The 26,216-nt window shown below is 70.6% G+C and overlaps 2 protein-coding genes and 1 pseudogene across 3 annotated transcripts; 1 reads left to right on the plus strand and 2 right to left on the minus strand.

The window, feature by feature from the left end:
- Positions 1–187: 187 nt before the first annotated feature.
- On the minus strand, positions 188–3,961 carry LOC140645286 (uncharacterized; annotated as a pseudogene).
- A 1,088-nt stretch (positions 3,962–5,049) lies between these two features.
- Positions 5,050–9,149, minus strand: FIS1 (fission, mitochondrial 1). 2 transcript variants are annotated; one of them, XM_072848586.1, is made up of 5 exons: positions 9,015–9,149; positions 8,481–8,613; positions 7,284–7,366; positions 6,669–6,771; positions 5,050–5,871 (listed from the first exon to the last, which is right to left on the minus strand). In XM_072848586.1, exons 1-5 carry the CDS (start codon positions 9,057–9,059, stop codon positions 5,774–5,776), a joined length of 462 nt encoding a protein of 153 aa, XP_072704687.1. In that variant the 5' UTR covers positions 9,060–9,149; the 3' UTR covers positions 5,050–5,773. The 2 variants fall into 2 exon arrangements, 1 of the variants encoding a protein (XP_072704687.1); XR_012039965.1 differs by lacking the exons at positions 7,284–7,366; positions 8,481–8,613; positions 9,015–9,149 and having other exon boundaries at positions 5,050–5,613; positions 5,647–5,871; positions 6,669–6,789.
- Positions 9,150–9,860: 711 nt separating this feature from the next.
- On the plus strand, positions 9,861–25,588 carry LOC140645287 (polyunsaturated fatty acid lipoxygenase ALOX8-like). Its single transcript, XM_072848634.1, has 14 exons — positions 9,861–10,168; positions 12,407–13,041; positions 13,152–13,233; positions 13,418–13,532; positions 14,003–14,117; positions 14,631–14,803; positions 15,459–15,602; positions 16,216–16,419; positions 17,301–17,387; positions 19,567–19,736; positions 21,905–22,026; positions 22,635–22,735; positions 24,360–24,530; positions 25,353–25,588. Exons 1-14 carry the CDS (start codon positions 9,927–9,929, stop codon positions 25,530–25,532), a joined length of 2,541 nt encoding a protein of 846 aa, XP_072704735.1. The 5' UTR covers positions 9,861–9,926; the 3' UTR covers positions 25,533–25,588.
- Positions 25,589–26,216: the final 628 nt, after the last annotated feature.

A 26,216-nucleotide genomic window follows, 5' to 3' on the forward strand; every position in this document is an offset into this window, starting at 1 on the left:
GCAACTGGGAGGATACTGGGAGCACTGGGAGGATACTGGGGACACTGGGGGAGCGCTGGGAGCAGACTGGGAGTCACTGGGAGGATACTGGGAGCACTGGGAGGATACTGGGGACACTGGGGGAGCGCTGGGAGCAGACTGGGAGGATACTGGGAGCACTGGGAGCAGGCACTGGTGTATTTCCCGCTCACTGGGACGAGGCCCCGCCCCCCGCCGCGGGGGGCGTGGCCAGTCTCCGTCGGGGGCGTGGCCCGACTCCATCGGGGGCGTGGCCCGACTCCGTCGGGGGCGTGGCCCGTCTCCGTTGCGGGCGGGGCCCGTCTCCGTCGGGGGCGGGGCCAGCCGCGCTCGGGGGCGGGGCCGCCCCGGTGGGCGTGGTCAGACGTAGGCGTTCCGCCCGTACTTCTCCCCCAGGCCGGCGGCCGAGGAGCCCCGCGCGCGGGGGGGGCTGGGGGCGGGGCGCGGTGAGGGGGAGGGGCACCCCGCCCTCCCCTCCCCAATCCTGCCGGGGGCGGGGGCCCCGTTTTGGGGGGATGGGGTGTCCAAGGGTGGGGAGGGGCGCTCGGGGACCGCGGGGTGGGGGAGGGGCGCCCACTTTGGGGTACCCCGGGATGGGGAGGGGGAGGGTCCCCTCTTTGGGGGGTCCCCAGCCCGGGGAGGGGAGGAGCCATTGGGGAGGGGGAGGGGTCCCGGTTTGGGGATTCCCACTTTTCGCGGGGGTGGCGGGGGAGGGGTCCCGCTGTGGGGGAGGGGTCGCGCGGGGGGAGGGGTCCCTCACCTGGGGCGCGCGGGGCCCCGGGCGGAGGCGAGCAGCGCCGCCCCCCGCCGCGGCCAGGACCCTCCCCCGCCGCCAGCAGCAGCCCGGGCCCGGCTCGTACCTGGGGGGAGGGGCGTCACCCCCATCCCCACCCCCTCCAAAACACCTCCCGGCCCCCCCGGGCCCCCACAGCCCCCGTGGGCCCCCCCACCCCCGCCCCCCATGGGACCCCTCCCCCACCCTCTTCTCCCCCCAACGGGATCCCCCAAATGCTCGCCCCTCCCCCGCGATCCCCCCGGCGCCCCAGAGCTGCCCCCCGGCCCCCCGAGGCCCCCATGCCCCCCCCCCCGGCCCCTCAGCCCCTCCCCATGGCCCCCTGCCCCCCCCCTGTCCCCCTCCCCCACCGGACTCCGGCGTGTTGGGGGTCGAAGAATTCCCGGGTGATGGCGGCCGCGAACCAGCCGGCAGCTGCCAGCGCCCCCAGGCCTGGTGGGTACCCACGGGTGCTGCCCCACTGCCCCACAGCACCCCCCATAGCACCCCACAGCACCCCATAGCACCCCCATAGCACCCCACAGCACCCCCCCCATAGCACCCTCCCCATAGCACCCCACAGCACCCCACAGCACCCCCGCCATAGCACCCCATGGACCCTCAGCACCCCCAGCCTTGGGACCCATGGGCGCTGCCCAGCTGCCCCACAGCAGCTCCCCACAGCACCCCATAGCACCCCCATGGCACCCCACAGCACCCCATAGCACCCCATATCACCCCCATAGCACCCCACAGCACCCCACAGCACCCCCCCCATAGCACCCCATGGACCCTCAGCACCCCCGGCCTTGGCGGGGACCCATGGGCGCTGCCCAGCTGCCCCACTGCCCCACAGCAGCTCCCCACAGCACCCCCACAGCTCCTCCACAGTACCCCATAGCACCCCATAGCACCCCATATCACCCCCATAGCACCCCATAGCACCCCACAGCACCCCATATCACCCCCACAGCACCCCATAGCACCTCACAGCACCCCATAGCACCCCCACAGCACCCCCATAGCACCCCATATCACCCCATATCACCCCCACAGCATCCCACAGCACCCCACAGCACCCCCACAGCACCCCATAGCACCCCATAGCACCCCACAGCACCCCCACAGCTCCTCCACAGTACCCCACAGCACCCCACAGCACCCCATATCACCCCCACAGCACCCCATAGCACCTCACAGCACCCCATAGCACCCCCACAGCACCCCCATATCACCCCATATCACCCCACAGCATCCCACAGCACCCCACAGCACCCCACAGCACCCCCATAGCACCCCATAGCACCCCACAGCACCCCACAGCACCCCCCATACCACCCCATGGACCCTCAGCACCCCATAGCCCTGGCGGGGACCCACGCCTGCTGCCCCCACCCCCATACCCCCCATAGCCCCCCCCCCACCCCCATACCCCTCCCCCCGTACCTGCCAGCAGCAGAAGGGCGCCCCCTGCCGTCCGGACGCGTCTCCTGGCTCCGCCGCCCCCCCAGCGCCGCCCCTGCCCCCCAGCGCCGCCGCCGCCACCGCCAGCGCCCGGCTGCCCTGCAGGTACCCTGGGGGGTGAGGGACCCCGCGGGGACCCCACGGGACCCCCCACGGGGACCCCCCCAACGGGACCCCACGGGACCCCCCACGGGACCCCACGGGGACCCCCCCAACGGGACCCCCCCAACGGGACCCCACGGGACCCCCACGGGACCCCACTGGACCCCCACGGGGACCCCCCAACGGGACCCCCCAACGGGACCCCACGGGACCCCCACGGGACCCCACTGGACCCCCACGGGGACCCCCCAACGGGACCCCCCAACGGGACCCCACGGGACCCCCACGGGACCCCCAACGGGACCCCCGGGACCCCACACGGGGACCCCCGGGACCCCGGTGTCGCAGCCCTGCCCCCCGCGTCCCCCCGTGTCCCCTCATGTCCCCCCGCCCCCAAGTCCCTCCAACCCCACGTCCCCACGTCCCCCCAGCCCCCAAGTGGCCCCGTGTCCCCCCAGTGTCCCCACAACCCCCTGTCCCCCAGGCCCCCCACATCCCCCTGTCCCCCCTGTCCCCACGTCCCCCAGCCCCCGTGCCCCCACATCCCTCGTGCCCCCCAGCCCCCACACGTCCCCTGTGTCCCTCTATGTCCCCACGTCCCCCCCAGCCCCCAAGTCCTCCCGTGTCCCCCCCAATGTCCCCACATCCCCATGTCCCCCAGCCCCCCGCCCCCAAGTGCCCCCGTCCCCCAGCCCCCCACATCCCCCCACGTCCCCCTGTCCCTCCATGTCCCCATGTCCCCCCTGCCCCCAAGTCCCCCCCAATGTCCCCACATCCCCCACGTCCCCCTGTCCCCCGTGTCCCCACATCCCCCTCAGCCCCCCAAGTCCCCCCCAATGTCCCCACCTCCCTGTCCCCCAGCCCCCACATCCCCCACATCCCCCTGTCCCCCATGTCCCCATGTCCCCACGTCCCCCTGTCCCCCAATGTCCCCACATCCCCTCAGCCCCCAATGTCCCCCATGTCCCCCCATCCCCCCGTCCCCTGTCCCCCATGTCCCCTGTCCCCCATCCCCCCATCCCCCCATCCCCCATGTCCCCCTGTCCCCCATGTCCCCGTGTCCCCTGTCCCCCATGTCCCCACATCCCCCTCAGCCCCCCAAGTCCCCCCAATGTCCCCACCTCCCCATCCCCCCAGCCCCCCACATCCCCCACGTCCCCGTGTCCCCCATGTCCCCTGTCCCCCCACATCCCCATGTCCCCCATCCCCCTCAGCCCCCCAATGTCCCCCATGTCCCCCATCCCCCACGTCCCCCTGTCCCCCATGTCCCCTGTCCCCCATCCCCCATCCCCCCATCCCCCACGCCCCCTGTCCCCCACGTCCCCCTGTCCCCCGTGTCCCCTGTCCCCCGTGTCCCCTGTCCCCCCGTACCGGGCAGGGTGATGAGGGAGATGAGGGGGACGCAGGACGTCACCCCCGCGGCGTCGGTGGCGCAGTCGTTCCACAGCCCACGGGGGACGGTGACGCTGGCCACGGCGGTGGCCTGGCCCCCGCCAGCCCCCAGGCGCTGTGGGGCAGGGAGGCCACCAGCAGCGCCCACCCCACGGCCCCCAGGGCCCCCCCCAGGGCCACCCCCCAGCCCGTGGCGGGGCCGGCTGGGGACATGGGGGGGGGGACAGGGACGGGGACAGCGGGGGATGGGGATGGGGACACGGGGGGGGGCAGGGACAGTGGGGACGGGGACAGCGGGGGGGACACGGGGATGGGGATGAGGTCAGGGATGGGGACAGGGATGGGGACACGGGGGACACGTGGGGGGGACAGCGATGGGGACAGGGATGGGGACAGGGACAGCGATGGGGACACGGGGGGACACGGGGGGACAGGGATGGGGACCCGGGTGGGGACAGCGATGGCCGGGGGACACGGGGGGATGGGGCCAGGAGCAGCAGGACGAGTTTGGGGACAAGGGACAGCGCTGGGGACGGGGAAGGGATGGGGACAGGGACGGGGACACCGGCAGGAGGGCTTGGGGACAGAGGTGGGGTCAGGGTCAGGGGTCAGAGGTCAGGGCAGCGCTCGGTGGCAGCGGCCAGTTGGGGCCGAGGACCCGCGGTGACACCGCCGGTGGCCGCAGTGGTGGCCTCGGTGGCCCCGGGCCCGGTGGCCTTAAGGGGGTGTGACAAGGGTGGGGACACGGGGGGGACACACACGACACCCGGGGGAGGGGACGGCCGCTGCTGCGGGGCACGAGTGGCGTGGGGGGGTGAGGGGATGCGGGGGAGGGGTCACCCCCTCCCTCCCCCACTCTGAGCGGCCCCAGGCGCCCTCCCCCCTCCAGGAAGGAACCCAGGTGTCCGGGCGCGCCCTGCCCCCTTCCTGCCCCCACCCCCCCATAACCAGGGAGGGGGAGGGAGCAGGCCGGCCGCGCCCCTCCCCACCCGCGCCCCTTTCCTGTTGACGCCAACGGGGCTGGGTGGGGGCGGGGGGGAGGGGAGGGTGGGTCCCCTGTTCCCTCCCCCCTCGGACGCCCGGGTCCCCCGAGGGGTGGGGAGGGGTGAGCGCCGCCGCCGCCGATCGGAAACGGGGCAGGAAAGGCCGGGTGGGGAGGGGCGGTTCCGGCCCCGCTCCCGCCACGCGCCCGGACGCCTGGGTCCCCCGGGGTGGGGGATGGGCTCAGCAGGGGGGAGGGGGACGGGACCCGGGCGTCCGGGCAGCCCCTCCCCCCACCCCCCACGTCATCAGCCACGGGGTCACGGTGAACCCAAGGAAGTTTATTTACAGTGGGGGGAGGGGACGCGGGGGGGGGACGCGGGGGTCCCCAAGGCACTGGGGGAGGGGGGGACGACGCGGGGAGGGAGCCGCCCGGAGGCGGCCGCCGCCGTGATGTCACCGTGACGTCGCTTCGTGTCATCGCGTCGTCACGGTGAGGTGACGGCGCTGTCGCTTCGCGTCAGCGCGGTGCCGCCGGGACGTCGCTGTGATGATGTCACTGCGTGCCACTGTGATGTCGCCGTGCTGCCACCATGATGTCAGTCCGTGTCACCGTGATGTCACCGGGTGCCCCTGCGGTGCCATCGCGCTGTCGCCGTGACGTCACCGTGCTGCCACCGTGATGTCAGTCCACGTCGCCGTGATGTCGCCACGCTGCCAGCGTGACGTCACTGCGTGCCACTGTGATGTCACCGCGCTGTTGTGTCATCGTGCTGTCACCGTCCCGGCGTCACCGTGCCGTCCCCTCCCCCGTTGTCCCCGCGTCATCCCGGCCGTCGCCGCCTCATCACCTCGATGTCACCGCGTCGTCACCATGTCATCATCTCGACGTCACCGCGTCGCCACCACGTCGTCACCTCGACGTCACCGCGTCGTCGCCCCGACGTCACCGCGTGGCCAAGAGAAGGAGTGGGGGGGGACGGACGGACGGACGTGGGGACAGGGGGGGGTGACGTTGGGGACGCGGTCGGGGACGCGGTGACGTCAGTGCCGGGCGCGGGAGATGGCGAGGCCCAGCAGCCCGGCCAGCCCGGCCACGCCCAGCGCCACGCCCCCCACGATGGCCGCGCCCAGCAGCCCGTCTGGGGGGGACACGGACAGAGGGGACACGTCAGGGGGGGGACACGTCACCCCCCGTCCCCGCCCCCCCCCGGGGACAGCCCTGGGGCACCACGGGGGCCGTGGGTCGCTGTGGGTCACGGTGGGTGCTGTGGGTGGTTATGGGGGGCAGTGGGTCGCTGTGGGTCACGGTGGGTCGCTATGGGTCACGGTGGGTCATGGTGTTGGGCTGTGGGTCGCGGTGTGGGGCTGTGGGTCGCTATGGGTCACTGTGGGTCGCGGTGTGGGGCTGTGGGCCGTGGTGGGTCGTGGTGTGGGGCTGTGGGTCACGCTGTGGGTTGTGCCGTGGGTCGTGGTGTGGGGCTGTGGGTCATGCCATGGGGCTGTGGGTTGTGCTGTGGGGCTGTGGGTTGTGCCGTGGGTCGCGCTGTGGGGCTGTGGGTCGTGGTGTGGGGCTGTGGGTCGCTGTGGGTCGCGCTGTGGGGCTGTGGGTCGTGGTGTGGGGCTGTGGGTCACGCCGTGGGTCGCGGTGTGGGGCTGTGGGTTGTGCCATGGGTCATGCTGTGGGGCTGTGGGTTGTGCTGTGGGGCTGTGGGTCGTGGTGTGGGGCAGCCGGTCACGCTGTGGGGCTGTGGGTCGTGGTGTGGGGCTGTGGGTCACGCCGTGGGTTGCGGTGTGGGGCTGTGGGTCGCACCGTGGGGCTGTGGGTCGCGGTGTGGGGCTGTGGGTGTGGCTGTGGGTCACGGTGGGTCATGCTGTGGGGCTGTGGGTCGCGGTGTGGGGCTGTGGGTCGCGCCGTGGGTCGCGCCGTGGGGCTCACCTCGGCGCATGCGGTCGCGGATGAGGCGCCGCAGCCGCAGCCCCTGGGGGTTGTGGGGCTCGGCCCCCAGCAGCCGCTCCACGTGGGCCAGCGCCCGCTCGTACTCCTGCCCCACGGCGAGGGGACACGGGGGGACACGGGGGACACGGGGACATGGGGGGACACGGGGCCACACCCACCCCGTGAGGGCGGGGTCCCCTGCCTCCCCCCGCCACCCCCACCCTCCCCATCCCCCCAGGGTTCCCCTCCCCCTCCCTGCCCCCCTCCCCGTGTCCCCCCATCCCCCCCACCCCATGTCCCTGTGTCCCCCGTGTCCCCCACGTTCCCCCTGCCCCCTGTCCCCGTGTCCTTCCCTGTCCCTCTGTCCCCTCATCCCTGTCCTCGTGTCCCCCCACCCCTGTCCCCCATGTCCCTCCCTGTCCCCTGTCCCCCTTGTCCCCCCGTCCCCTGTCCCCTGTGTCCCCATCCCCGTGTCCCCCGTCCCGTCCCTGTCCCCCCGTCCCCTGTCCCCATGTCCCCCTGTCCCCGTGTCCCCCTGTCCTGTCCCCTGTGTCCCCCGTCCCTGTCCCCCTGTCCCCTGTCCCCGTGTCCCCCTGTCCCCCCCCCCGTCCCCGCCCCCTCCCTGAGGCGGCAGTTCCCCAGGGCCAGGTAGAAGATGTAATCGCGCTGCTCCTCCCTCGTCCCCTTCGGCATCAGCTCTGGGGACACGGGGGGACACGGGGACACGGGGGGACACGGGGGGGCACGGGGGGGCACGGGGGGGCACGGGGACACAGGGACACACACATACGGGGACACACAGGGGGACACAGGGACGGGGGGGACACGGGGACAGGGGACCCAGGTCAGTCCCTGCTGTGCTCCCCCCTCCCCCCGTGTGGCAGTGCCACCCCAGGCCATGTCCCCCCGTCCCCCCCCATTGTCCCCTGTGTCCCCCCTGTCCCCCCATTGTCCCCCGTGTCCCCCCTGTCCCCCCCATTGTCCCCGTGTCCCCCCTGTCCCCCATCACCCCCACCTGGCAGCAGGGCCACCCCGGTCCTCTGTCCCCATGTGTCCCCCCATGTCCCTCTGCCCCCCATCCCCCATGTCCCCTGTCCCCGTGTCCCCACCTTGCAGCAGGGCCCCCCATGTCCCTCCCTGTTCCCTGTCCCCTGTCCCCCCGTGTCCCCACCTTGCAGCAGCCCCCATCCCCCGTCCCCATGTCACCCTCCTGTCCCCCTGTCCCCATCCCTGTCCCTCCCTGTCCCCGTGTCCCCTCCCATCCCCCCCTGTCCCCGTGTCCCCACCTTGCAGCAGGGCCCCCCCATGTCCCCCTGTCCCCCCGTCCCCCCGTCCCCTGTCCCCCCTGTCCCCCGTCCTGTCCCCGTGTCCCCACCTTGCAGCAGGGCCACCCCCCTGTCCCCTGTCCCCCCATCCCCTGTCCCCCTGTCCCCGTCCCCACCTTGCAGCAGGGCCACCCCCATCCCCTGTCCCCCCGTGTCCCCCTGTCCCCCCTGTCCCCATCCCCACCTTGCAGCAGGGCCCCCCATGTCCCCCTGTCCCCCTGTCCCCCGTGTCCCCCCTGTCCCCCCGTCCCCGTCCCCGTGTCCCCACCTTGCAGCAGGGCCCCCCATGTCCCTCTGTCCCCCGTGTCCCCCTGTCCCTGTCCCCGTCCCCGTGTCCCCACCTTGCAGCACAGCCCCCCATCCCCCTGTCCCCCTGTCCCCCTGTCCCCCCGTCCCTGTCCCCATCCCCACCTTGCAGCAGGGCCCCCCCATCCCCTGTCCCCCCTGTCCCCCGTGTCCCCCTGTCCCCCCGTCCCCGTGTCCCCACCTTGCAGCAGGGCCACCCCCCGGGCCACGTCCTGCCCGTAGCGGCTCCGCACCAGCCCCCACGCGTACTCGAACTGGCAGCGCCGCGACACCGCCCCCCCCCGCTGCTGCTCCGCGTAGCCCCGCTCCAGCGCCTGCGGCGGGCCGGGGTCAGGGGCGGGGTCAGGGGTCAGGGGTCAGGGGGCACCGGGGACGGGGCAGGCGGGGGGAGAGGGCGGGGGCCACGGGGTCAAGGGGGCGCGGGGTCACCGGAGCTCCCGTGGGGGCGGGGAGGTGTCAGGGGAAGGGGTCGCCGGGGCGGGGCTTGCCGCAGGGGCGGGGCTACCCCAGACGTGGGCGGGGCTACGACCCCGGGGAGGGGGACACGGGGGGCCGCGGCGCGGAGCCGGGTACGGGGAGGGGCGTGGCCAGGGCGGCGGCGCGGCGGGGGTCCCGGGGTGGGCGGGGCCGGGTCGCGGGGGGCGGGGCCATGAGGGGGCGGGGGCGGGGGCAGCCGGGCGGAGGGGGCGTGGCCGAGGCGGGGGCGTGGCTTCACCATCAGGTCCTCCACCGACACGACATCGTCGAACTCGGGATCCATCGCACCCGGAAGCGCCGCGCCCGCCGCCGCCGCCGGAAGTGACGCCGCTCTCCCTCCGCCCCGGCGACCTCCCTGCCCTTCCTTCACCGCCCCGCCCCACCGACGCTCCCATTGGTTCAGCTCCGGCGCCGGGGGCGTGGTTTGTCGGCGAGGAGGGCGCGGTTTGGCCCTCGGGAGGGCGTGGTTCAGCAGCAAGGAGGGCGCGGTTTCACCCGCGGGGGGCGTGGTTTGGCCCGCAGGGGCGTGGTTTATCGGCGAGGAGGGCGCGGTTTGGCCCGCGGGGGCGTGGTTTAGCAGGAAGGAGGGCGCGGTTTGGCCCGCAGAGGGGGCGTGGTTTGGCCTGCGGGGGCGTGGTTTATCGGCGAGGAGGGCGTGGTTTGGCGGCAAGGAGGGCGTGCTTTGGCTCGTGGGAGGGCGCGGTTTGGCCCACGGAGGGCGTGGTTTAGCAGGAAGGAGGGCGTGGTTTGGCCCGCAGAGGGGGCGTGGTTTGGCCCGCGGGGGCGTGGTTTATCGGCGAGGGGGGCGCGGTTTGACCCGTGGGGGGCGTGGTTTGGCGGCGAGGAGGGCGTGGTTTATCAGGAAGCAGGGCGTGGTTTGGCCCGCGGGAGGGCGCGGTTTGGCCCGCGGGAGGGCGTGGTTTAGCGGCAAGGAGGGCGTGGTTTGACCAGCGGGAGGGCGTGGTTCGGCGAAGGGGCGGGGCAAAGCCGGTCGGACCGGGGCAGCGGGGGCGTGGCCCGGACGCCCCTGTTCCCTATGGGGGGTGGGGGAAGCCCTGTGGGCGTGGCCGAGGCGTCACGGGGGGCCCGTGGGTGGGGGTGGGGTGCGGCAGCACCCAGAAAAGGCCCCTGCCCCCTCCCCCCGGCAGCCATGGCCGGTTACCGGGTGCGGGTGAGCACCGGCCCCCAGCCCCTGGCCGGCACCATGGACGCCATCGCCCTCACCCTGGTGGGGACCCGGGGGTGCAGCCCCCGCACCCCCCTCGAGCGCTGGGGGCCCGACTTCGCCCCCGGCTCGGTGAGAGACCCCGGGGGGGGCACCCCGAGTCCCGGGCCCCCTCCGGGGGGGGCTGGGGGACCCCCGGAGGCCTGGGCCCTCTCTGGGGGGGGGGGGTATGGGGGACCCCCGGGCGCCTGGGCCCTATATTGGGGGGTCTGGGGGACCCCGGGCGCCTGCGTGCTCTCCTGGGGGGCTGGGGGTGCCTGGGTGCTCTACTGGGGGACATGGGGGACCCCCGGATGCCTGGGCCCTATATTGGGGGATATAGGGACCCCTGGGCACCTGGGTCCTGTATTTGGGGGCTGAGGGACCCCCAGACGGCTGGGTCCTCTATTGGGGGGCTGGGGACCCCCGGGCCCTCTGTTGGGGACCCCGGACCCCCAGGTCCCCTGTTGGGGGATGTGGGGGTACCCGGCTGTCGGGGTCCCCTCTCGGGGGGCTGGGGACACCCGGACACCTGGGTCCCCCCGGGAGGGGTGGCCTTGGGGACCCCCCAATGCCCCGGGGGGACCCAGGCGTTGGGGGGGGGGGATGGGACCCAGAGCAGCACCCTCGTCCTGGGTGGGGGGCGGGGGGGGGGTGGTGACAGTGACACAGTGACGGTGACAGTGACATGGTGCCATTGTCTGTCAGCGGGACGGGTACCGGGTGGTGGTGGTGACACGGTGACGGTGACGCGGTGGCGGTGTCCCCATCCCCCAGCGGGACAAGGACCGCGTGGTGGGGTCGGTGACACGGTGACGGTGCCTGGGTGACGGTGCCATGGGGACAGTGATGGTGACACGGTGCCATGGTGCCACTGTGACTGTGACGGTGATGGTGACACAGTGATGATGACACAGCGGTGGTGACGGTGCCGTGGTGACAGTGACGGTGACACGGTGACACAGCGATGGTGACGGTGCCATGGTGATGGTGACCCAGTGACAGTGACACGGTGACAGTTCCATGGTGACACAGTGACAGTGCTGGTGCCACGGTGACGGTGACAGTGATGGTGCCACCGTGCCGGTGCCACAGTGATGGTGATGGTGCCATGGTGACAGTGATGGTGACACGGTGACGGTGCCATGGTGACACAGTGACAGTGCTGGTGCCACCGTGACACCCCAGTGACAGTGCTGGTGCTATGGTGACAGTGATGGTGACAGTGATGGTGCCACCGTGCCGGTGCCATGGTGACAGTGATGGTGACACGGTGACGGTGCCGTGGTGACACAGTGACAGTGCTGGTGCCACTGTGACAGCGCTGGTGCTGGTGCCACAGTGCTGGTGACACAGTGACAGTGCTGGTGACCCGGTGACGGTGCCATGGTGACACAGTGACGGTGATGGTGCCATGGTGCCGGTGCCACAGTGCTGGTGACATGGTGACAGTGATGGTGTTGGTGCCACGGCGATGGTGACATGGTGCCACGGTGACAGTGACGGTGACCTGGTGACGGTGCCACGGTGACACAGTGCCGGTGCTGGTGCCACAGTGCTGGTGACCCAGTGACAGTGCCACGGTGATGGTGACGGTGCCATGGTGACGGTGACGGTGCCACAGTGCTGGTGCCACAGTGACGGTGATGGTGACCTAGTGACGGTGCCATGGTGATGGTGCTGTGGTGACACGGTGACAGTGATGGTGACCCAGTGACAGTGCCACGGTGATGGTGACGGTGCCATGGTGACACAGTGACGGTGACGGTGCCATGGTGCCGGTGCCACAGTGCTGGTGACATGGTGACAGTGATGGTGTTGGTGCCATGGCGATGGTGACATGGTGCCACGGTGACAGTGATGGTGACCCGGTGATGGTGCCACGGTGACACAGTGACGGTGCTGGTGCCACTGTGACAGCGCTGGTGCTGGTGCCACAGTGCTGGTGACGCAGTGACAGTGATGGTGACCCAGTGACGGTGCCACGGTGATGGTGACGGTGCCACGGTGACGGTGCCATGGTGATGGTGACGGTGCCATGGTGACACAGTGATGGTGCTGGTGCCATGGTGCCGGTGCCACAGTGCTGGTGACACAGTGACAGTGATGGTGACCCAGTGATGGTGCCACGGTGATGGTGATGGTGCCATGGTGACGGTGCTGGTGCCACAGTGCTGGTGCCGCGGTGACAGTGATGGTGACCCAGTGACGGTGCCACAGTGATGGTGACAGTGCCATGGTGACACAGTGCCGGTGCTGGTGCCATGGTGCCGGTGCTGGTGCCACAGTGCTGGTGACCCAGTGACAGTGATGGTGACCCAGTGACGGTGCCACGGTGATGGTGCTGTGGTGACACGGTGACAGTGCTGGTGACCCAGTGACGGTGCCGTGGTGCCCGTGCCGGCGCCACAGCGCTGGTGACCCAGTGCTGGTGCCACCCTCGGGCCGCGGGAAGGGCGTGGCGGGGCGTGGCGCCGACGCTGTCCGGTGGCGCTGACGCCGTCCCCTCGCCGTCCCCAGCGCGGCGAGTTCCGCGTGGCGGCCCCGCGGGCGCTGGGGCGGCTGCTGCTGGCGCGGGTGCACAAGGGGCCCTTCGCCGGCCTCCCCGAGAGCGCCTGGTTCCTGGAGAGCCTCTGCGTCTGGCCCGAGGGGGCGGAGCCGCCCACCGCCACGCCCGCCGCCACGCCCGCCGCGGGACCCACCGTCACCGGGGAGCCGGAGGCCGAGGACGACGCCGATGAGGATGACGATGACGCCGCGAGCGACGCCGAGGACGCGAGTGACAGCGAGGAGGAGGAGGAGACGGGGGACGAGGACACCGGGGACGAGGACACCGGTGACGGCGGCGACGCCTGGGACGCCGCCGAGGCCTGGGACGCCGCCGACGCTGCCGATGACGCCGCCGATGACGCCGCCGAGGACGCGTATGACACGGAGGAGGCGGGTGACGCGGGGGACGCGGGGGACACCGAGGAGGACGAGGCCCCCCCCGGCCCCTTCCACTTCCCCTGCTACCGCTGGCTGCAGGGCTACGGCACCTGGGAGCTGGCCGAGGGCACAGGTACCCCCACGCCCGGGGGTCCCCCCACACCTCGGGGTCCCCCCACGCCCGGGGGTCCCCGTGTCCCCCCCCCCCCGCCCCGGGGGTCCCTGACGGGTGCTGTCCCACAGCCAAGACGCCGGCGCAGGAGCGTCACCCCCTGCTCCAGCGGCTCCGGCGACGTCACCTCGCCCAGCAGCGCCGCCGCTACCGGTGAGCGACCCCGGGGACCCCCCCAAACCCCTGGGACCCCCCGGGGTGTGGCCTGGGTGTGGCCCTACCCCATGGGGGGGGTATTGCCCGGGGGGGGGGGGTTCCCCCCTTGTTGCCCCCCTGGGGGTGTTGTTGCCCCCTGGGGGTCGCCGGGTCGGTGCCCCCCGGTCACCCCCTCCCCCAGGCTGGCCCCCTCCGCCCCGGGGCTGCCCTGGGCGCTGCCCCTGGGGACCCCCCGGACCCCGACCTGCGCTACTCCCTGCCCAAGGCCGCCGCCTTCTACCTGCGGGGGGCACCGCGTGAGTCTTGACCCCTGACCTCTGACCCCTGACCCTCACATGACCCCCCCCCCCGTGCATGACAACCCTCCCTCCCCTCGACCCCCCCCGCCCCTGCTGACCTGGAATGGCCCCGCCCTCTCCCTGGCCCCGCTCCTGCCCTCACCTTGGCCCCGCCCTCGCCCCGCCCTCTCCCCGGCCCCGCCCTCACATTGGCCCCGCCCTCGCCCCACCCTCTTCCCGGCCCGGCCCCGCCCTCTCCCCGGCCCCAGCCCTGGCCCCGGCCTCACCTTGGCCCCGCCCTCTCCCCGGGCTCGGCCCCGCCCTCTCCCCTGCCCCGCCCCCATCAGCCCACTGGCCCCGGCCCCGGTTGTGGCCCCGCCCCTGGCCCAAGCCCCGCCCCTCCGGACACCTGCGCCGGCCTCCTGCATGGCCCCGTGTCCCCCCCGTGTCCCCCGTGTCCCCCCCGTGTCCCCCGTGTCCCCCGTGTCCCCTGTCCCCAGGACCCTGCAGTCCAAGCTCCGGGGTTCCTGGACCGCCCCAGCTCCTGGCAGAGCCTGGAGGCCATCACCCGCGTGTTCTGCTGCTTCCGCACCCCCGTCACCGGTGGGGACACGGGGCTGGGGACACTGGGGACACAGAGGGACACGGAGGGGACACAGAGGGGCGGGGGGACACGGAGGGGACACAGAGGGGACATAGAGGGGACACGGAGGGGCGGGGGCGACACGGAGGGGACACGGGGGGGACACAGAGGGGACATAGAGGGGACACAGAGGGGCGGGGGCGACACGGAGGGGACACAGGAGAACATGGAGGGGACAGAGAGGGGCAGGGGGACACAGGGGGACACGGAGGGGACACAGAGGGGACACGGAGGGGACACAGAGGGGACACAGAGGGTCAGGGGGGACACAGGGGGACACAGGGGTCACAGGTGGGGACATAGGGAAGGACACAGGGGGACGTGGGGGGCATGGGATGACCTGGGGGACGTGGGGGCGACAGGGGGACATGGGGAGGGGACCCGGGGGGACATGGGGGACCCGGAGGGGCACGGGGGGGACCCGGGGGGACCCGGGGGCCGAGTCGGGGGACGCAGGCGTCGCGGCCCCGCAGAGTACGTGGTGCAGCACTGGCGGGACGACGCCTTCTTCGGGGAGCAGTACCTGAGCGGGGTGAACCCCGTCCTGCTGCGCCGCTGCTCCCGCCTGCCCCCCAACTTCCCCGTCACCCCCCCCATGGTGGCACCCAGCCTCGGCCCCGCCACCTGCCTCCAGCGCGAGATGGAGGTGAGGGACCCCCGGGGTGGGGGGGGGTCCCGGGTGTCTGGGATGGGGTGGGGGACCCCCATATCCGGGCCAGGGTGGGGGTCCCGGGTGTCGGGGACCCCGGTGTCCGGGGAGGGGTGGGGGTCACAGGGGTCATGGGGGACCCCGGTGTCCAGGGAGGGGTGGGGGGCCTTGGGGACCCCCAGCATCGAGGGACCCCAAGCGGGGTGGGGGTCCCAGGCATCGGGGGGGACCCAGACTTTTGGGGGACCCGGGTGTCTGGGGGACCCAGAGGTGGGGGTCCCGGGTGTCTGGGATGGGGTGGGGGACCCCCATATCCGGGCCAGGGTGGGGGTCCCGGGTGTCTGGGGACCCCGGTGTCCGGGGAAGGGTGGGGGTCACAGGGGTCATGGGGGACCCCAGTGTCTGGGATGGGGGTCCCGGGGGCCTTGGGGACCCTGGCATCGAGGGGACCCCAAGCGGGGTGGGGGGTCCCAGGCATCGGGGGGGAACCCAGACTTTTGGGGGACCCGCATGTCTGGGGGACCCAGGGGTGGGGGACCCGGGTGTCTGGGATGGGGTGGGGGGACCCCAGTGTCCAGGGCAGGGTGGGGGGGACCTGAACATCTGGGGGGGGGGTCCCAGGCATCCGGGCTGACCCCCCCCGTCCCCCCAGGAGGGGAACATCTACCTGGCCGATTACGGGGTGCTGGAGGGGCTCCCCACGGCCGAGATCGACGGGCGCCCCACTTACGTGGCCGCCCCCCTCTGCCTCCTGCACCAGCGTCCCGACGGGCAGCTCCTGCCCATCGCCATCCAGGTGGGACCCCGGGCTTTGGGGGGGACCCAGGGGTTTGGGGGATCCCGGGGTTTGGGGGGATCCCGGGGTTTGGGGGGACCCCGGGGTTTGGGGGATCCCGGGGTTTGGGGGACCCAGGGGTTTGGGGGATCCCGGGGTTTGGGGGGACCAAGGGGTTTGGGGGACCCCGGGGTTTGGGGGACCCCGGGCTTTGGGGGAGCCAGGGCTTTGGGGGACCCCGGGCTTTGGGGGGACCAAGGGGTTTGGGGGACCAAGGGGTTTGGGGGACCCCGGGGTTTGGGGGACCCAGGCATCTGGGTGTAGGGGACCCCGGTGTCCCATCCAGGGAACCCAGGGGGACCCTGGTGTCTGGGTGCGGGGGACCCAGGGATGGGGGGGGGACACACACACGGACCCCTCCATCCCATCTGGGGGTCCCAGGTATCCTGGGGGGGACACCCCAGGTATCGAGGTTCAGGGGGACCCCTGTGTCTGGGAATGGGGGGACCCAGATGTCCTGGCTGGGGGGGGGGGACGGGACCCATCCAGACCCAGGGGTGACCCAGGCATTGGGGTGCGGTGGGGGGGAGGGGACAGGACACCCCCCACCCCATGGGGTGACCCCCCCCCAAAGCTGTCGCAGCAGCCGGGTCCCCGCAGCCCCATCTTCCTGCCCGGGGACCCCCCCTGGGTGGGGGTGCTGGCCAAGGCGTGGGTGCGCAGCGCCGAGTTCCACGTCCACGAGGGGCTGAGCCACCTCCTGCGCGCCCACCTGCTGGGGGAGGTCTACGCCCTGGCCACCCTGCGGCACCTGCCCCCCCCGCACCCCCTCTTCAAGGTACCCCCCGCACCCCCACCCTTGGGTGGGGGGGAAGATGGGATGTGACAGCCCGGGGGTGGCCGGGTGGGGGGGGGACCCAAGTGGCTGGGTGTGGGGGGACCCCGGTGTGGGGGGACCCAGGTGTCCGGACCCCAGCACCCATGGGACCCCGCTGTCTGGGTATGGGGGGACCCCAGCGTCTGGACCCCAGCACCCATGGGACCCCGGTGTTGGGCTGTGGGGGGACCCAGGTGTCCAGACCCCAGCACCCATGGGACCCTGGTGTCTGGGTATGGGGGCACCCCGGTGTGGGGGGACCCCGGTGTGGGGGGACCCAGGTGTCCGGACCCCAGCACCCATGGGACCCTGGTGTTGGGGGCTGGGGGGACCCCGACATCCAGGTATGGGGAGACCCCAGTGTCCGGACCCCAGCACCCATGGGACCCTAGGTTTTGGGGTGTGGGGGGGCCCAGGTATCCAGGTATGGGGGGACCCAGGTGTTGGGGTGCAGGGGGACCCAGGTGTCCAGGTGTGGGGGCACCCATGGGACCCTGCTGTCTGGGTATGGGGGGACCCCAGCGTCTGGACCCCAGCACCCATGGGACCCTGGTGTTGGGGTGTGGGGGGACCCAGGCGTGCGGGCCCAGCACCCATTTGGGGGTTTTGGGGTGTGGGGGGACCCACGTGTCTGGGTATGGGGGGACCCCAGCACCCATGGGACCCCGGTGTCGGGGTGTGGGGGGACCCAGGCATCCGTGCCCCAGCACCCATGGGTCCCCAGCGCCCGCGTGTTGGGGGACCCAGGCATCCGGCTATGGGGGGGGATGGAGGTATCGGGGTGTGGGGGGCACCCATGGCACCCCGGCACCCATGGGACCCCGGCGTCGGGGCGTGCGCAGCTGCTGGTGCCCCACACCCGCTTCACGGTGCACGTGGCCACCCTGGCCAGGAGGTTCCTGCTCAAGCCCGGGGGGGTCTTCGACCGGGTGGGTGCAAAGGGGGGGTGGGGTGGGTGGGGGGTCCTGGGTGCATTTATGGGTGCTGGGGAGGGGTTAAGGGGGCCCCGGAGGGATTTGGGGGTCCCTGGGGATGTGGGTGGGGGTCTAAGGGGGGTATTGGGGGTACGGGGGTGAGGGGGTGGGTTAGGGTGGTGATGGGGGATTGGGGGGCATCTGGGGGCATTTGGGGGATTTGGGGCATTTTGGGGGATTTGGGGCCATTTTGGGGGATTTGGGGCCATTTTAGGGGCATTTTGGGGATTTGGGGGCATTTTAGGGGCAGTTTGTGGGGATTTGGGGCATTTTGGGGGATTTGGGGCATTTTGGGAGGATTTGGGGCCATTTTAGGGGCATTTTGGGGATTTGGGGGTATTTTAGGGGCAGTTTGAGGGGTTTTGGGGCATTTTGGGGGGATTTGGGGGCATTTGGGGCCATTTGGGGATTTGGGGGCATTTTGTGGGCATTTTGGGAGGATTTGGGGGCATTTGGGGCCATTTGGGGGATTTGGGGGCATTTGTGGGCATTTTGGGAGGATTTGGGGCCATTTAGGGGCATTTGGGGGATTTGGGGCATTTGTGGGCAGTTTGTGGGGATTTGGGGCCATTTGGGGGATTTGGGGGCATTTTGGGAGGATTTGGGGCCATTTATTTTGGGGCATTTTAGGGCATTTTGGGGATTTGGGGCATTTTAGGGGCAGTTTGAGGGGTTTGGGGCATTTTGGGGATTTGGGGGCATTTAAATATTTTGGGGATTTGTGGGCATTTTGTGGGCATTTTGTGAGGATTTGGGGGCATTTTGTGGGGATTTAAATATTTTAGGGCATTTTGTGGGGATTTGGGGGCATTTTGGGGATTTGGGGGCATTTGTGGGCATTTTGGGAGGATTTGGGGCATTTTGGGGATTTAAATATTTTAGGAGCATTTTGGGGATTTGGGGGCATTTTAGGGGCAATTTGTGGGGATTTGGGGCATTTAGGGGAGGGGCATTTGGGGCCATTTAGGGGCATTTTGGGGGACTTGGGGGCATTTTGGGGCAGTTTGGGGGACTTGGGGGCATTTTTGGGGGGCATTTTGGGGGATTTGGGAGCATTTCAGGGGCATTTAGAGCAATTTTGGGGGCATGTGAAGGCATTTAGGGTGCCTCGGGGGCATTTGGGTGGGTTTTGGTGGGATTTTGGGGCATTTTGGGGGCACTTGGGGGATTTTGGTGGGATTTGGGGCCCTTTTAGGGCCATTGGGGTGGATTTGGGGGCATTTTGGGAGGATTTGGGGGGATTTTTGGTAGGATTTAGGGTGATTTTAGGGGCATTTGGTTGGATTTGGGTGGATTTTGCAGGGACTTGGGGGCACTTTAGGGCCATTTTAGGTGAATTTGGGGACATTTGAGTGGATTTTGGAGCATTTTAGGAGCATTTGGGGCCATTTAGTGGGAAATTGAGGGCATTCTTGGGCATTTGGGTGAATTTTGGGGGCATTTTAAGACATTTTGGGGGAATTTTGGGGCATTTGGATGGATTTGGGGGTATTTTGGGGGCATTTTGATGGGATTTGGTGGGGTTTGGGTCATTCTGGAGGCATTTGGATGGGGTTTAGTGGTATTTAGGAGCATTTCAGGGGCATTTTGGTGGGATTTGGGGCATTTTTTTGGCATTTGGATGGATTTTGGTGGGATTTGGGGTATTCTGGGGGCATTTGGATGGATTTTGGTGGGATTTGGGGGCATTTTGGTGGGATTTGGGGCATTTTTTGGGCATTTAGATGGATTTTGGTGGGATTTGGGGGCATTTTGGTGGGATTTGGGGCATTCCGGGAGCATTTGGATGGATTTTGGTGGGATTTAGGAGCATTTGGGGGCAATTTGATGGGATTTGGGGCATTCTGGGGGCATTTGGATGGATTTTGGTGGGGTTTGGGCCATTTTGGTGGGATTTTGATGGGATTTGGGGCATTCTGGAGGCATTTGGATGGATTTTGGTGGGTTTGGGGGGCATTTTTGGGGCATTTTGATGGGATTTGGTGGGTTTGGGGGGCATTTTGGTGGGATTTGAGGCATTCTGGAGGCATTTGGATGGATTTTGGTGGGGGTCGGGGGCATTTTGGGAGGATTTGGGGGGGACTTGGGGGGGACACGGGCTCCCTGGCGTGGCGGGCACTGAGCCCTGGCGCAGGCGGTGGCCCTGGGACGGCGGGGGCTGCTGCAGCTGCTGGCGCGGGGGCTGCGGGAGCTGCACTACACCGCCCTGGTGCTGCCCCGTGACCTGCGCCGCCGCGGCGTCACCCACACCCGCCGCTACTACTTCGCCGAGGATGCCCGGCGCATCTGGGCCGCCATCCGCAGGTGGGAGACCCTCGCGGGTCCTCGTGCCCCCTCGTGCCCCCCTGTGTGTCCTCGTGTCCCCTCATGTGTCCTCGTGTCTCCTTGTGTGTCCTTGTGCGTCCCCTTGGGCATCTTCACGTATCCTCACGCGTCCTCACGCGTCCTCGTGTGCATCCTCATCTGCCCTACTCCATCCTCCCGTGTCCCCTCGTGCATCCTTGTGTGTCCTCGTGCGTCCCTGTGCGTCCTCGTGCCCCTTCATGTGTTCTCGTGTCTCCTTGTGCGTTCCCTTGGGCACCTTCAGGTATCCCCACGTGTCCTCCTGCCCTCTCATGAATCCTCGTGCCCCCTCGTGTCTCCTCGTGTGTCCTTCTGCATCCCCTTGGGCATCTTCATGTATCCCCACGTGTCCTCGTGCATCCCTGTGCCTCCTTGTGCCTCCTCATGTCCCCTTGTGCATCCTCATGTGTCCTCCTGTGTCCTTGTGCCTCCTCGTGCGTCCTCGTGTCCCCTCATGTGTCCTCGTGTCTCCTTGTGCGTCCCCTTGGGCATCTTCACGTATCCTCACGCATCCTCTTGTGCATCCTCTTCTGCCCTACTCCATCCTCCCGTGTCCTCTCGTGCATCCCCATGTGTCCTCGTGCGTCCCTGCATGTCCTTGTGCCTCCTCGTGTGTCCTCGTGCCCCTTCATGTGTCCTCGTGTCTCCTTGTGCGTCCCCTTGGGCATCTTCAGGTATCCCCACGTGTCCTCGTGCCCCCTCATGAATCCTTGTACCCCCTTGTGCCCCTTCATGTGTCCTCGTGTCTCCTCGTGTGTCCTTCTGCATCCCCATGTGTCCTCGTGCATCCTCGTGCCCCCTCGTGCCTCCTCGTGCATCCCCTCGGGCACCTTCACGTATCCTCACGTATCCTCTTGTGCATCCTCATCTGCCCTACTCCGTCTTCGCGTGTCCTCTCGTGCATCCTCGTGCGTACTCGTGCCTCCTTGCGCAGCCTCACGTGTCCCCGTGTGTCCCCATGCATCCTCGTGCGTCCTCGCGGGTCCTCGTGCATCCTCGTGGCTCCTCATCCGCCCTCCTGCATCCTCGTGCACTCTCTTGTGCCTCCTCGTGGCTCCTCACCTGACTTTCTGCACTTCCTTCTGCATCCTCGTGCGTCCCCGTGCGTCCTCGCACGTCCTTGTGGGTCCCCCTGTATCCTCGTGCGTCCTCTGGTGCAGCCTCTCGTGCGTCCTCGTGTCTCCTCATCCGCCCTCGTGCAGCCTCTTGTGCATCATCCTCTCTCCTGCGTCTTCATGTGTCCCCTTGTGCACTCTCTTGTGCGTCCTCATGCACCCTCGTGTCTCCCCGTGTGTCCTCGTGCGTCCCCGTGTCTCCTCATCTGGCCCTGGGCGCTCTCTTGTGCACCCTCACGTGTCCTCTTGTGTCCTCGTGTCTCATCCGCCCTCCTGCATCCTCGTGTGTCCTCTTGTGCGTCCTCGTGCATCTTTATGTGTCCTCACGTGTCCCTGTGTGTCCTCGTGCATCTCCTTGTGCGTCCTTGTGCCTCCTCCCCTGCCCTCGTGCGCTCTTGTGCCTCCTCCTGTGTCCCCGTGCATCCTCTCGTGCATCCTCATCCTCTCTCCCGCATCTGTCTCCTCTCGCACCCTCGCGTGTGTCCTCGTGCGTCCCCGTGTCTCCTCATCCGCCCTCCTGCATCCTCGTGTGTCCTCTTGTGCATCCTCGTGCATCTTTATGTGTCCTCACGTGTCCCTGTGTCCTCGTGCGTCCTTGTGCATCTCCTTGTGCGTCCTCGTGCCTCCTCCCCTGCCCTCGTGCGCTCTTGCGCCTCCTCCTGTGTCCCCGTGTGTCCTCGTGCGTCCCCGTGTCTCCTCATCCACCATCCTGCATCCTTGTGTCCTCTTGTGCGTCCCCATGTGTCCTCATGCCTCCTCCCCTGCCCTCGTGCGCTCTTGTGCCTCCTCCTGTGTCCCCGTGCATCCTCTCGTGCATCCTCATCCTCTCTCCCGCATCTCTGTCTCCTCCCGCACCCTCGCGTGCGTCCTCGTGCCCCCTCGTGCGAGGCAGACCCCAGGGGCCGGGCGGCCTCGCGCGTCCCCGTGCCGGAAGCGGAGGGGAAAGCAGTGAGGGGGGAGGGGCAGCCGGCTGGCCGGGCTGACCCCTCCCCCCCCTCCCCCCCATCCCCCCAGCTTCGTCAAGGGCATCGTGCGGCACTACTACCCGTGCGACGCGGCCGTGCGGGGGGACCCCGAGCTGCAGGCCTGGGTGGGCGAGATCTTCCACAAGGGCTTCCTCGGCCGCCGCAGCTCAGGTGCCCTCGCACGGGGACGCCCTCGTGCGGGGGGGGGCGGGGCTGACCCCCGTGACCCCCCCCCATGACCCTGGCCTGACCCCTCGCGTGAGCTCTGACCCCCCCCCCACCCCGCGAGGTCCCAAACCCCCGTGCGAGGCCCTGACCCCTGGGTGACCCCCCGTGACCCTTGTGTGACCCCTGATCCTGTGTGACCCCCTGGTGACCCCCATGTGTGAGGCCCTGACCCCTATTTGACCCCCAGTGACCCCATGTGACCCTTGTGTGACCCCCTTGCAAGGCCCTGACCCCCATGTGACCCCCCAGTGACCCTTGTGTGACCCCCCATGTGAACCTTGACCCCCGGGTGACCCCTGTAAGCCTCATGTGACCCCTGTGTGACCCTGTGCAAGTCCTGTGTGACCCCTGCGTGACCCTCACATGACCCCTGCGTGACCCCACACAACCCTTCTGCGACCCCTGCGTGACCCTCACATGACCCCTGCGTGACCCCACACAACCTTTCTGTGACCCTCCGTGACCCTCACATGACCCCCCATGTCCCTCCCACCCTGTCCGAGTCCCCGCCCCCCCGTGACCCCCCGTGACCCCGGCCCGCCCCTCCCCAGGGGTGCCCTCCCGCCTGGCCTCCATCCCCCGCCTCGTCACCTTCCTCACCGCCATCATCTTCAGCTGCTCCGCCCACCACGCCGCCACCAACAGCGGCCAGGTACCCCTCCCCCACCAGGGGCACCCCCGGGGTCCCTGGGTGCCATGGGGGCCGTGGGTGCCATGGGGCTGTGGGTGCCATGGGGGCCGTGGGGATGTGGGTGCTATGGGGCCGTGGGGGCCATGGGTGCCATGGGGCGGGATGGGGGCTGGGCACCTGCATCCCTGGGGGGCCAGTGGGTGCTATGGGGCCGTGGGGCTGTGGGTGCCATGGGGGCCGTGGGTGCTATGGGGGGGCCGTGGGTGCCATGGGGCTGTGGGTGCCATGGGGATGTGGGTGCTATGGGGCCGTGGGGGCCATGGGGGCCATGGGTGCCATGGGGCGGGATGGGGCTGGGCACCTGCATCCCTGGGGGCCAGTGGGTGCTATGGGGCCGTGGGGCTGTGGGTGCCATGGGGGGCCGTGGGTGCTATGGGGCTGTGGGTGCCATGGGGCCGTGGGTGCCATGGGGGGATGTGGGTGCTATGGGGCTGTGGGTGCCATGGGGGCCATGGGTGCCATGGGGCGGGATGGGGGCTGGGCACCTGCATCCCTGGGGGGCCAGTGGGTGCTATGGGGCCGTGGTTGCTATGGGGGATGTGGGTCCCAGACGCCTGGGTCCCTGGGGGCCATGAGTGCTATGGGGGCAGTGGGTGCTATGGGGGCAATGGGTGCCATGGGGCTGTGGGTGCTATGGGGGCAGTGGGTGCCATGGGGGTTCCGTGGGTGCCATGGGGCCGTGGGTGCTATGGGGGAGCTGTGGGGCCGTGGGTGCCATGGGGTGGTGGGTGCCATGGGGGCCATGGGGCGGTGGGTGCTATGGGGGCAGTGGGTGCCGTGGGGATTCTGTGGGTGCCGTGGGACCGTGGGTGCCCTGGGGGTTCTGTGGGTTCCGTGGGACTGTGGGTGCCATTGGGGGCCGTGGGTGCTACGGGGGGGCCGTGGCTCCCATGGGGCGGTGGGTGCTATGGGGACAGTGGGTGCCGTGGGGGTGCCGTGGGTGCCATGGGGGTTCTGTGGGTGCCATGGGGCCGTGGGTGCTATGGGGAGGCCGTGGGTCCCATGCGCGGTGAGTGCCATGTGGTGGTGGGTGCTACGGGGGTGCCATGGGGCGGTGGGTGCCATGGGGGGTGCCGTGGGGTGGTGGGTGCCGTGGGGCGGTGGGTGCTGTGGGGTGCCGTGGGGCGGTGGGTGCCGTGGGGCGGTGGGTGCTACGGGGGTGCCGTGGGGCGGTGGGTGCCGTGGGGCGGTGGGTGCTACAGGGGTGCCGTGGGTCGGTGGGTGCTACAGGGGTGCCATGGGGCGGTGGGTGCCGTGGGGGTGCCGTGGGGTGGTGGGTGCCATGTGGCGGTGGGTGCTACAGGGGTGCCGTGGGGTGGTGGGTGCTACAGGGGTGCCATGGGGCGGTGGGTGCTACGGCGGTGCCGTGGGGCGGTGGGTGCTATGGGGGTGCCGTGGGGTGGTGGGTGCCGTGGGGCGGTGGGTGCTACGGGGGTGCCGTGGGGCGGTGGGTGCCGTGGGGTGGTGGGTCCTATGGGGGTGCCGTGGGGCGGTGGGTGCCATGTGGCGGTGGGTGCTACGGGGGTGCCGTGGGGCGGTGGGTGCCGTGGGGCGGTGGGTGCCGTGGGGCTCACCCGGGGCTCAGTTCGAGCTGGGCGCCTTCATGCCCAACATGCCGGCCGCCATGCGGGAGCCGCCGCCGCAGACGAAGGAGCCGCTGACGGAGGCGCGGGTGCTGGCGGCGCTGCCGGCCATGAACACCACGGCCGCCGTCCTGGGGGTGCTCTGGGTGCTGCGCGACGAGCCCCTCGACATGGTGAGGGCCCCGCCCCCCCGGCACCCGGAGGGGGGGAGGGGCCCTCCCCATGACCGCGGGGCTCCCATCCCCCGTGACCCCCACCGCCCCGGGGGACCCCGGCGCCCGGGTGCGCCCCCTCCCCCCCTCCCCGCACCCCAGGCATTCGGGGGTCCCCCCCCCCCGCCCGATGACCCCGAGGGGACCAAGGGGTTTGGGGTCCCCCCATGACCCCAAGGGCATCCAGGCCTTTGGGGCCCCCCATCCCCCTCTCCCTGTCCCCATCTCCCCCTTCCTCCCCTCTCCCTCCCCAGGCCTTTGGGGTCCCCCCCGTCCCCCCGTCCCCATCTCCCCCTGTCCCCATCTCCCCTTCCCCTCCCCTCCCCTCCCCAGGCCTTTGGGGTCCCCCCCGTCCCCCTGTCCCCATCTCCCCTCCCCAGGCCTTTGGGGTCCCCCTCCCCTGTCCCCTGTCCCCATCCCCCCGCCCCTGTCCCCCCTCCCCGTGTCCCCTCCCCTCCCCAGGCCTTTGGGGTCCCCCTCCCCTGTCCCCTGTCCCCATCCCCCCTCCCCGTGTCCCCCTCCCCTCCCCAGGCCTTTGGGGTCTCCCCCCCGTCCCCATCTCCCCTCCCCAGGCCTTTGGGGTCCCCCTCCCCTGTCCCCTGTCCCCATCCCCCCTCCCCGTGTCCCCCTCCCCTCCCCAGGCCTTTGGGGTCCCCCTCCCCCTGTCCGCTGTCCCCATCCCCCCCTCCCCCTCCCCTCCCCAGCCCTTTGGGGTCCCCCCCGTCCCCCGTCCCCCTCCCCTCCCCAGGCCTTTGGGGTCCCCCCGCCCCCTGACTCCCCCAGCGCCCGCTGGGCTGTTACCCCGAGCACCACTTCACCGAGGAGCCCCCCCGCCGCCTCATCCGCCGCTTCCGCCGCCGCTTGGCCGCCATCTCCCGCCGCGTCCGCCGCCGCAACGCGGCCCTGGCGCGGGCCTACCCCTACCTGGACCCGGCCCGCGTGGAGAACAGCGCGGCCATCTGAGGGACGGGGGGGGCCGCGCCCCCACGCCCGCGGGGACCCCGCGACCCCCGCGCCCCCCCCACGCCCGGGGGGAGCCCCCCCGCACCCCCACCCCGCGCCGCCCCACGCCCGGGGGAGGCCCCACGGCCCCCGGGGAGCCCCCGCGCCCCCCGCGCCCCCCGGCGTCCCCTCCTGGGGGGTCTCAGATGCCGGGGTCCCATTTCCGGGGTCCCGCCAATACCCGGGTCCCTGTGGTGGCACCGGGGGGGGTTGGGGGTCCCGGGGCAGTTTCGGGGTGCGGGGGGGTCCCCCAGATGCCGGGGGTCCCATTTTGGGGTCCCCAGATCCCTGGGTCCCCTTTTGGGGGTCCCCTGGGCACCTGGGTCCCATTCTTGGGGGTCCCTTGGCCACCTGGGTCCCCTGTGGTGGCATCGGGGGGGGGGTTGGGGGTCCCGGGGCAGTTTTGGGGTGCGGGGGGGTCCCCAGACCCCTGGGTTCCATTTTGGGGTCCTCAGATCCCTGGGTCCCTTTTGGGGGCCCCCTGGGCACCTGGGTCCCTTTTTTGGGGGTCCCCCAGACCCTTGGGGTCCATTTTTGGGGTCCCCCCAATACCTGGGTCCCCTGTGGGGGGGGTTGGGGGGGGGCGGGGGGTCCCGGGGCAGTTTCGGGGTGCGGGGGTCCCCAGATGCCGGGGGTCCCATTTTG

This window comes from Ciconia boyciana, chromosome 32, assembly GCF_034638445.1.
Source record: "Ciconia boyciana chromosome 32, ASM3463844v1, whole genome shotgun sequence".
Taxonomy (NCBI): domain Eukaryota; kingdom Metazoa; phylum Chordata; class Aves; order Ciconiiformes; family Ciconiidae; genus Ciconia; species Ciconia boyciana.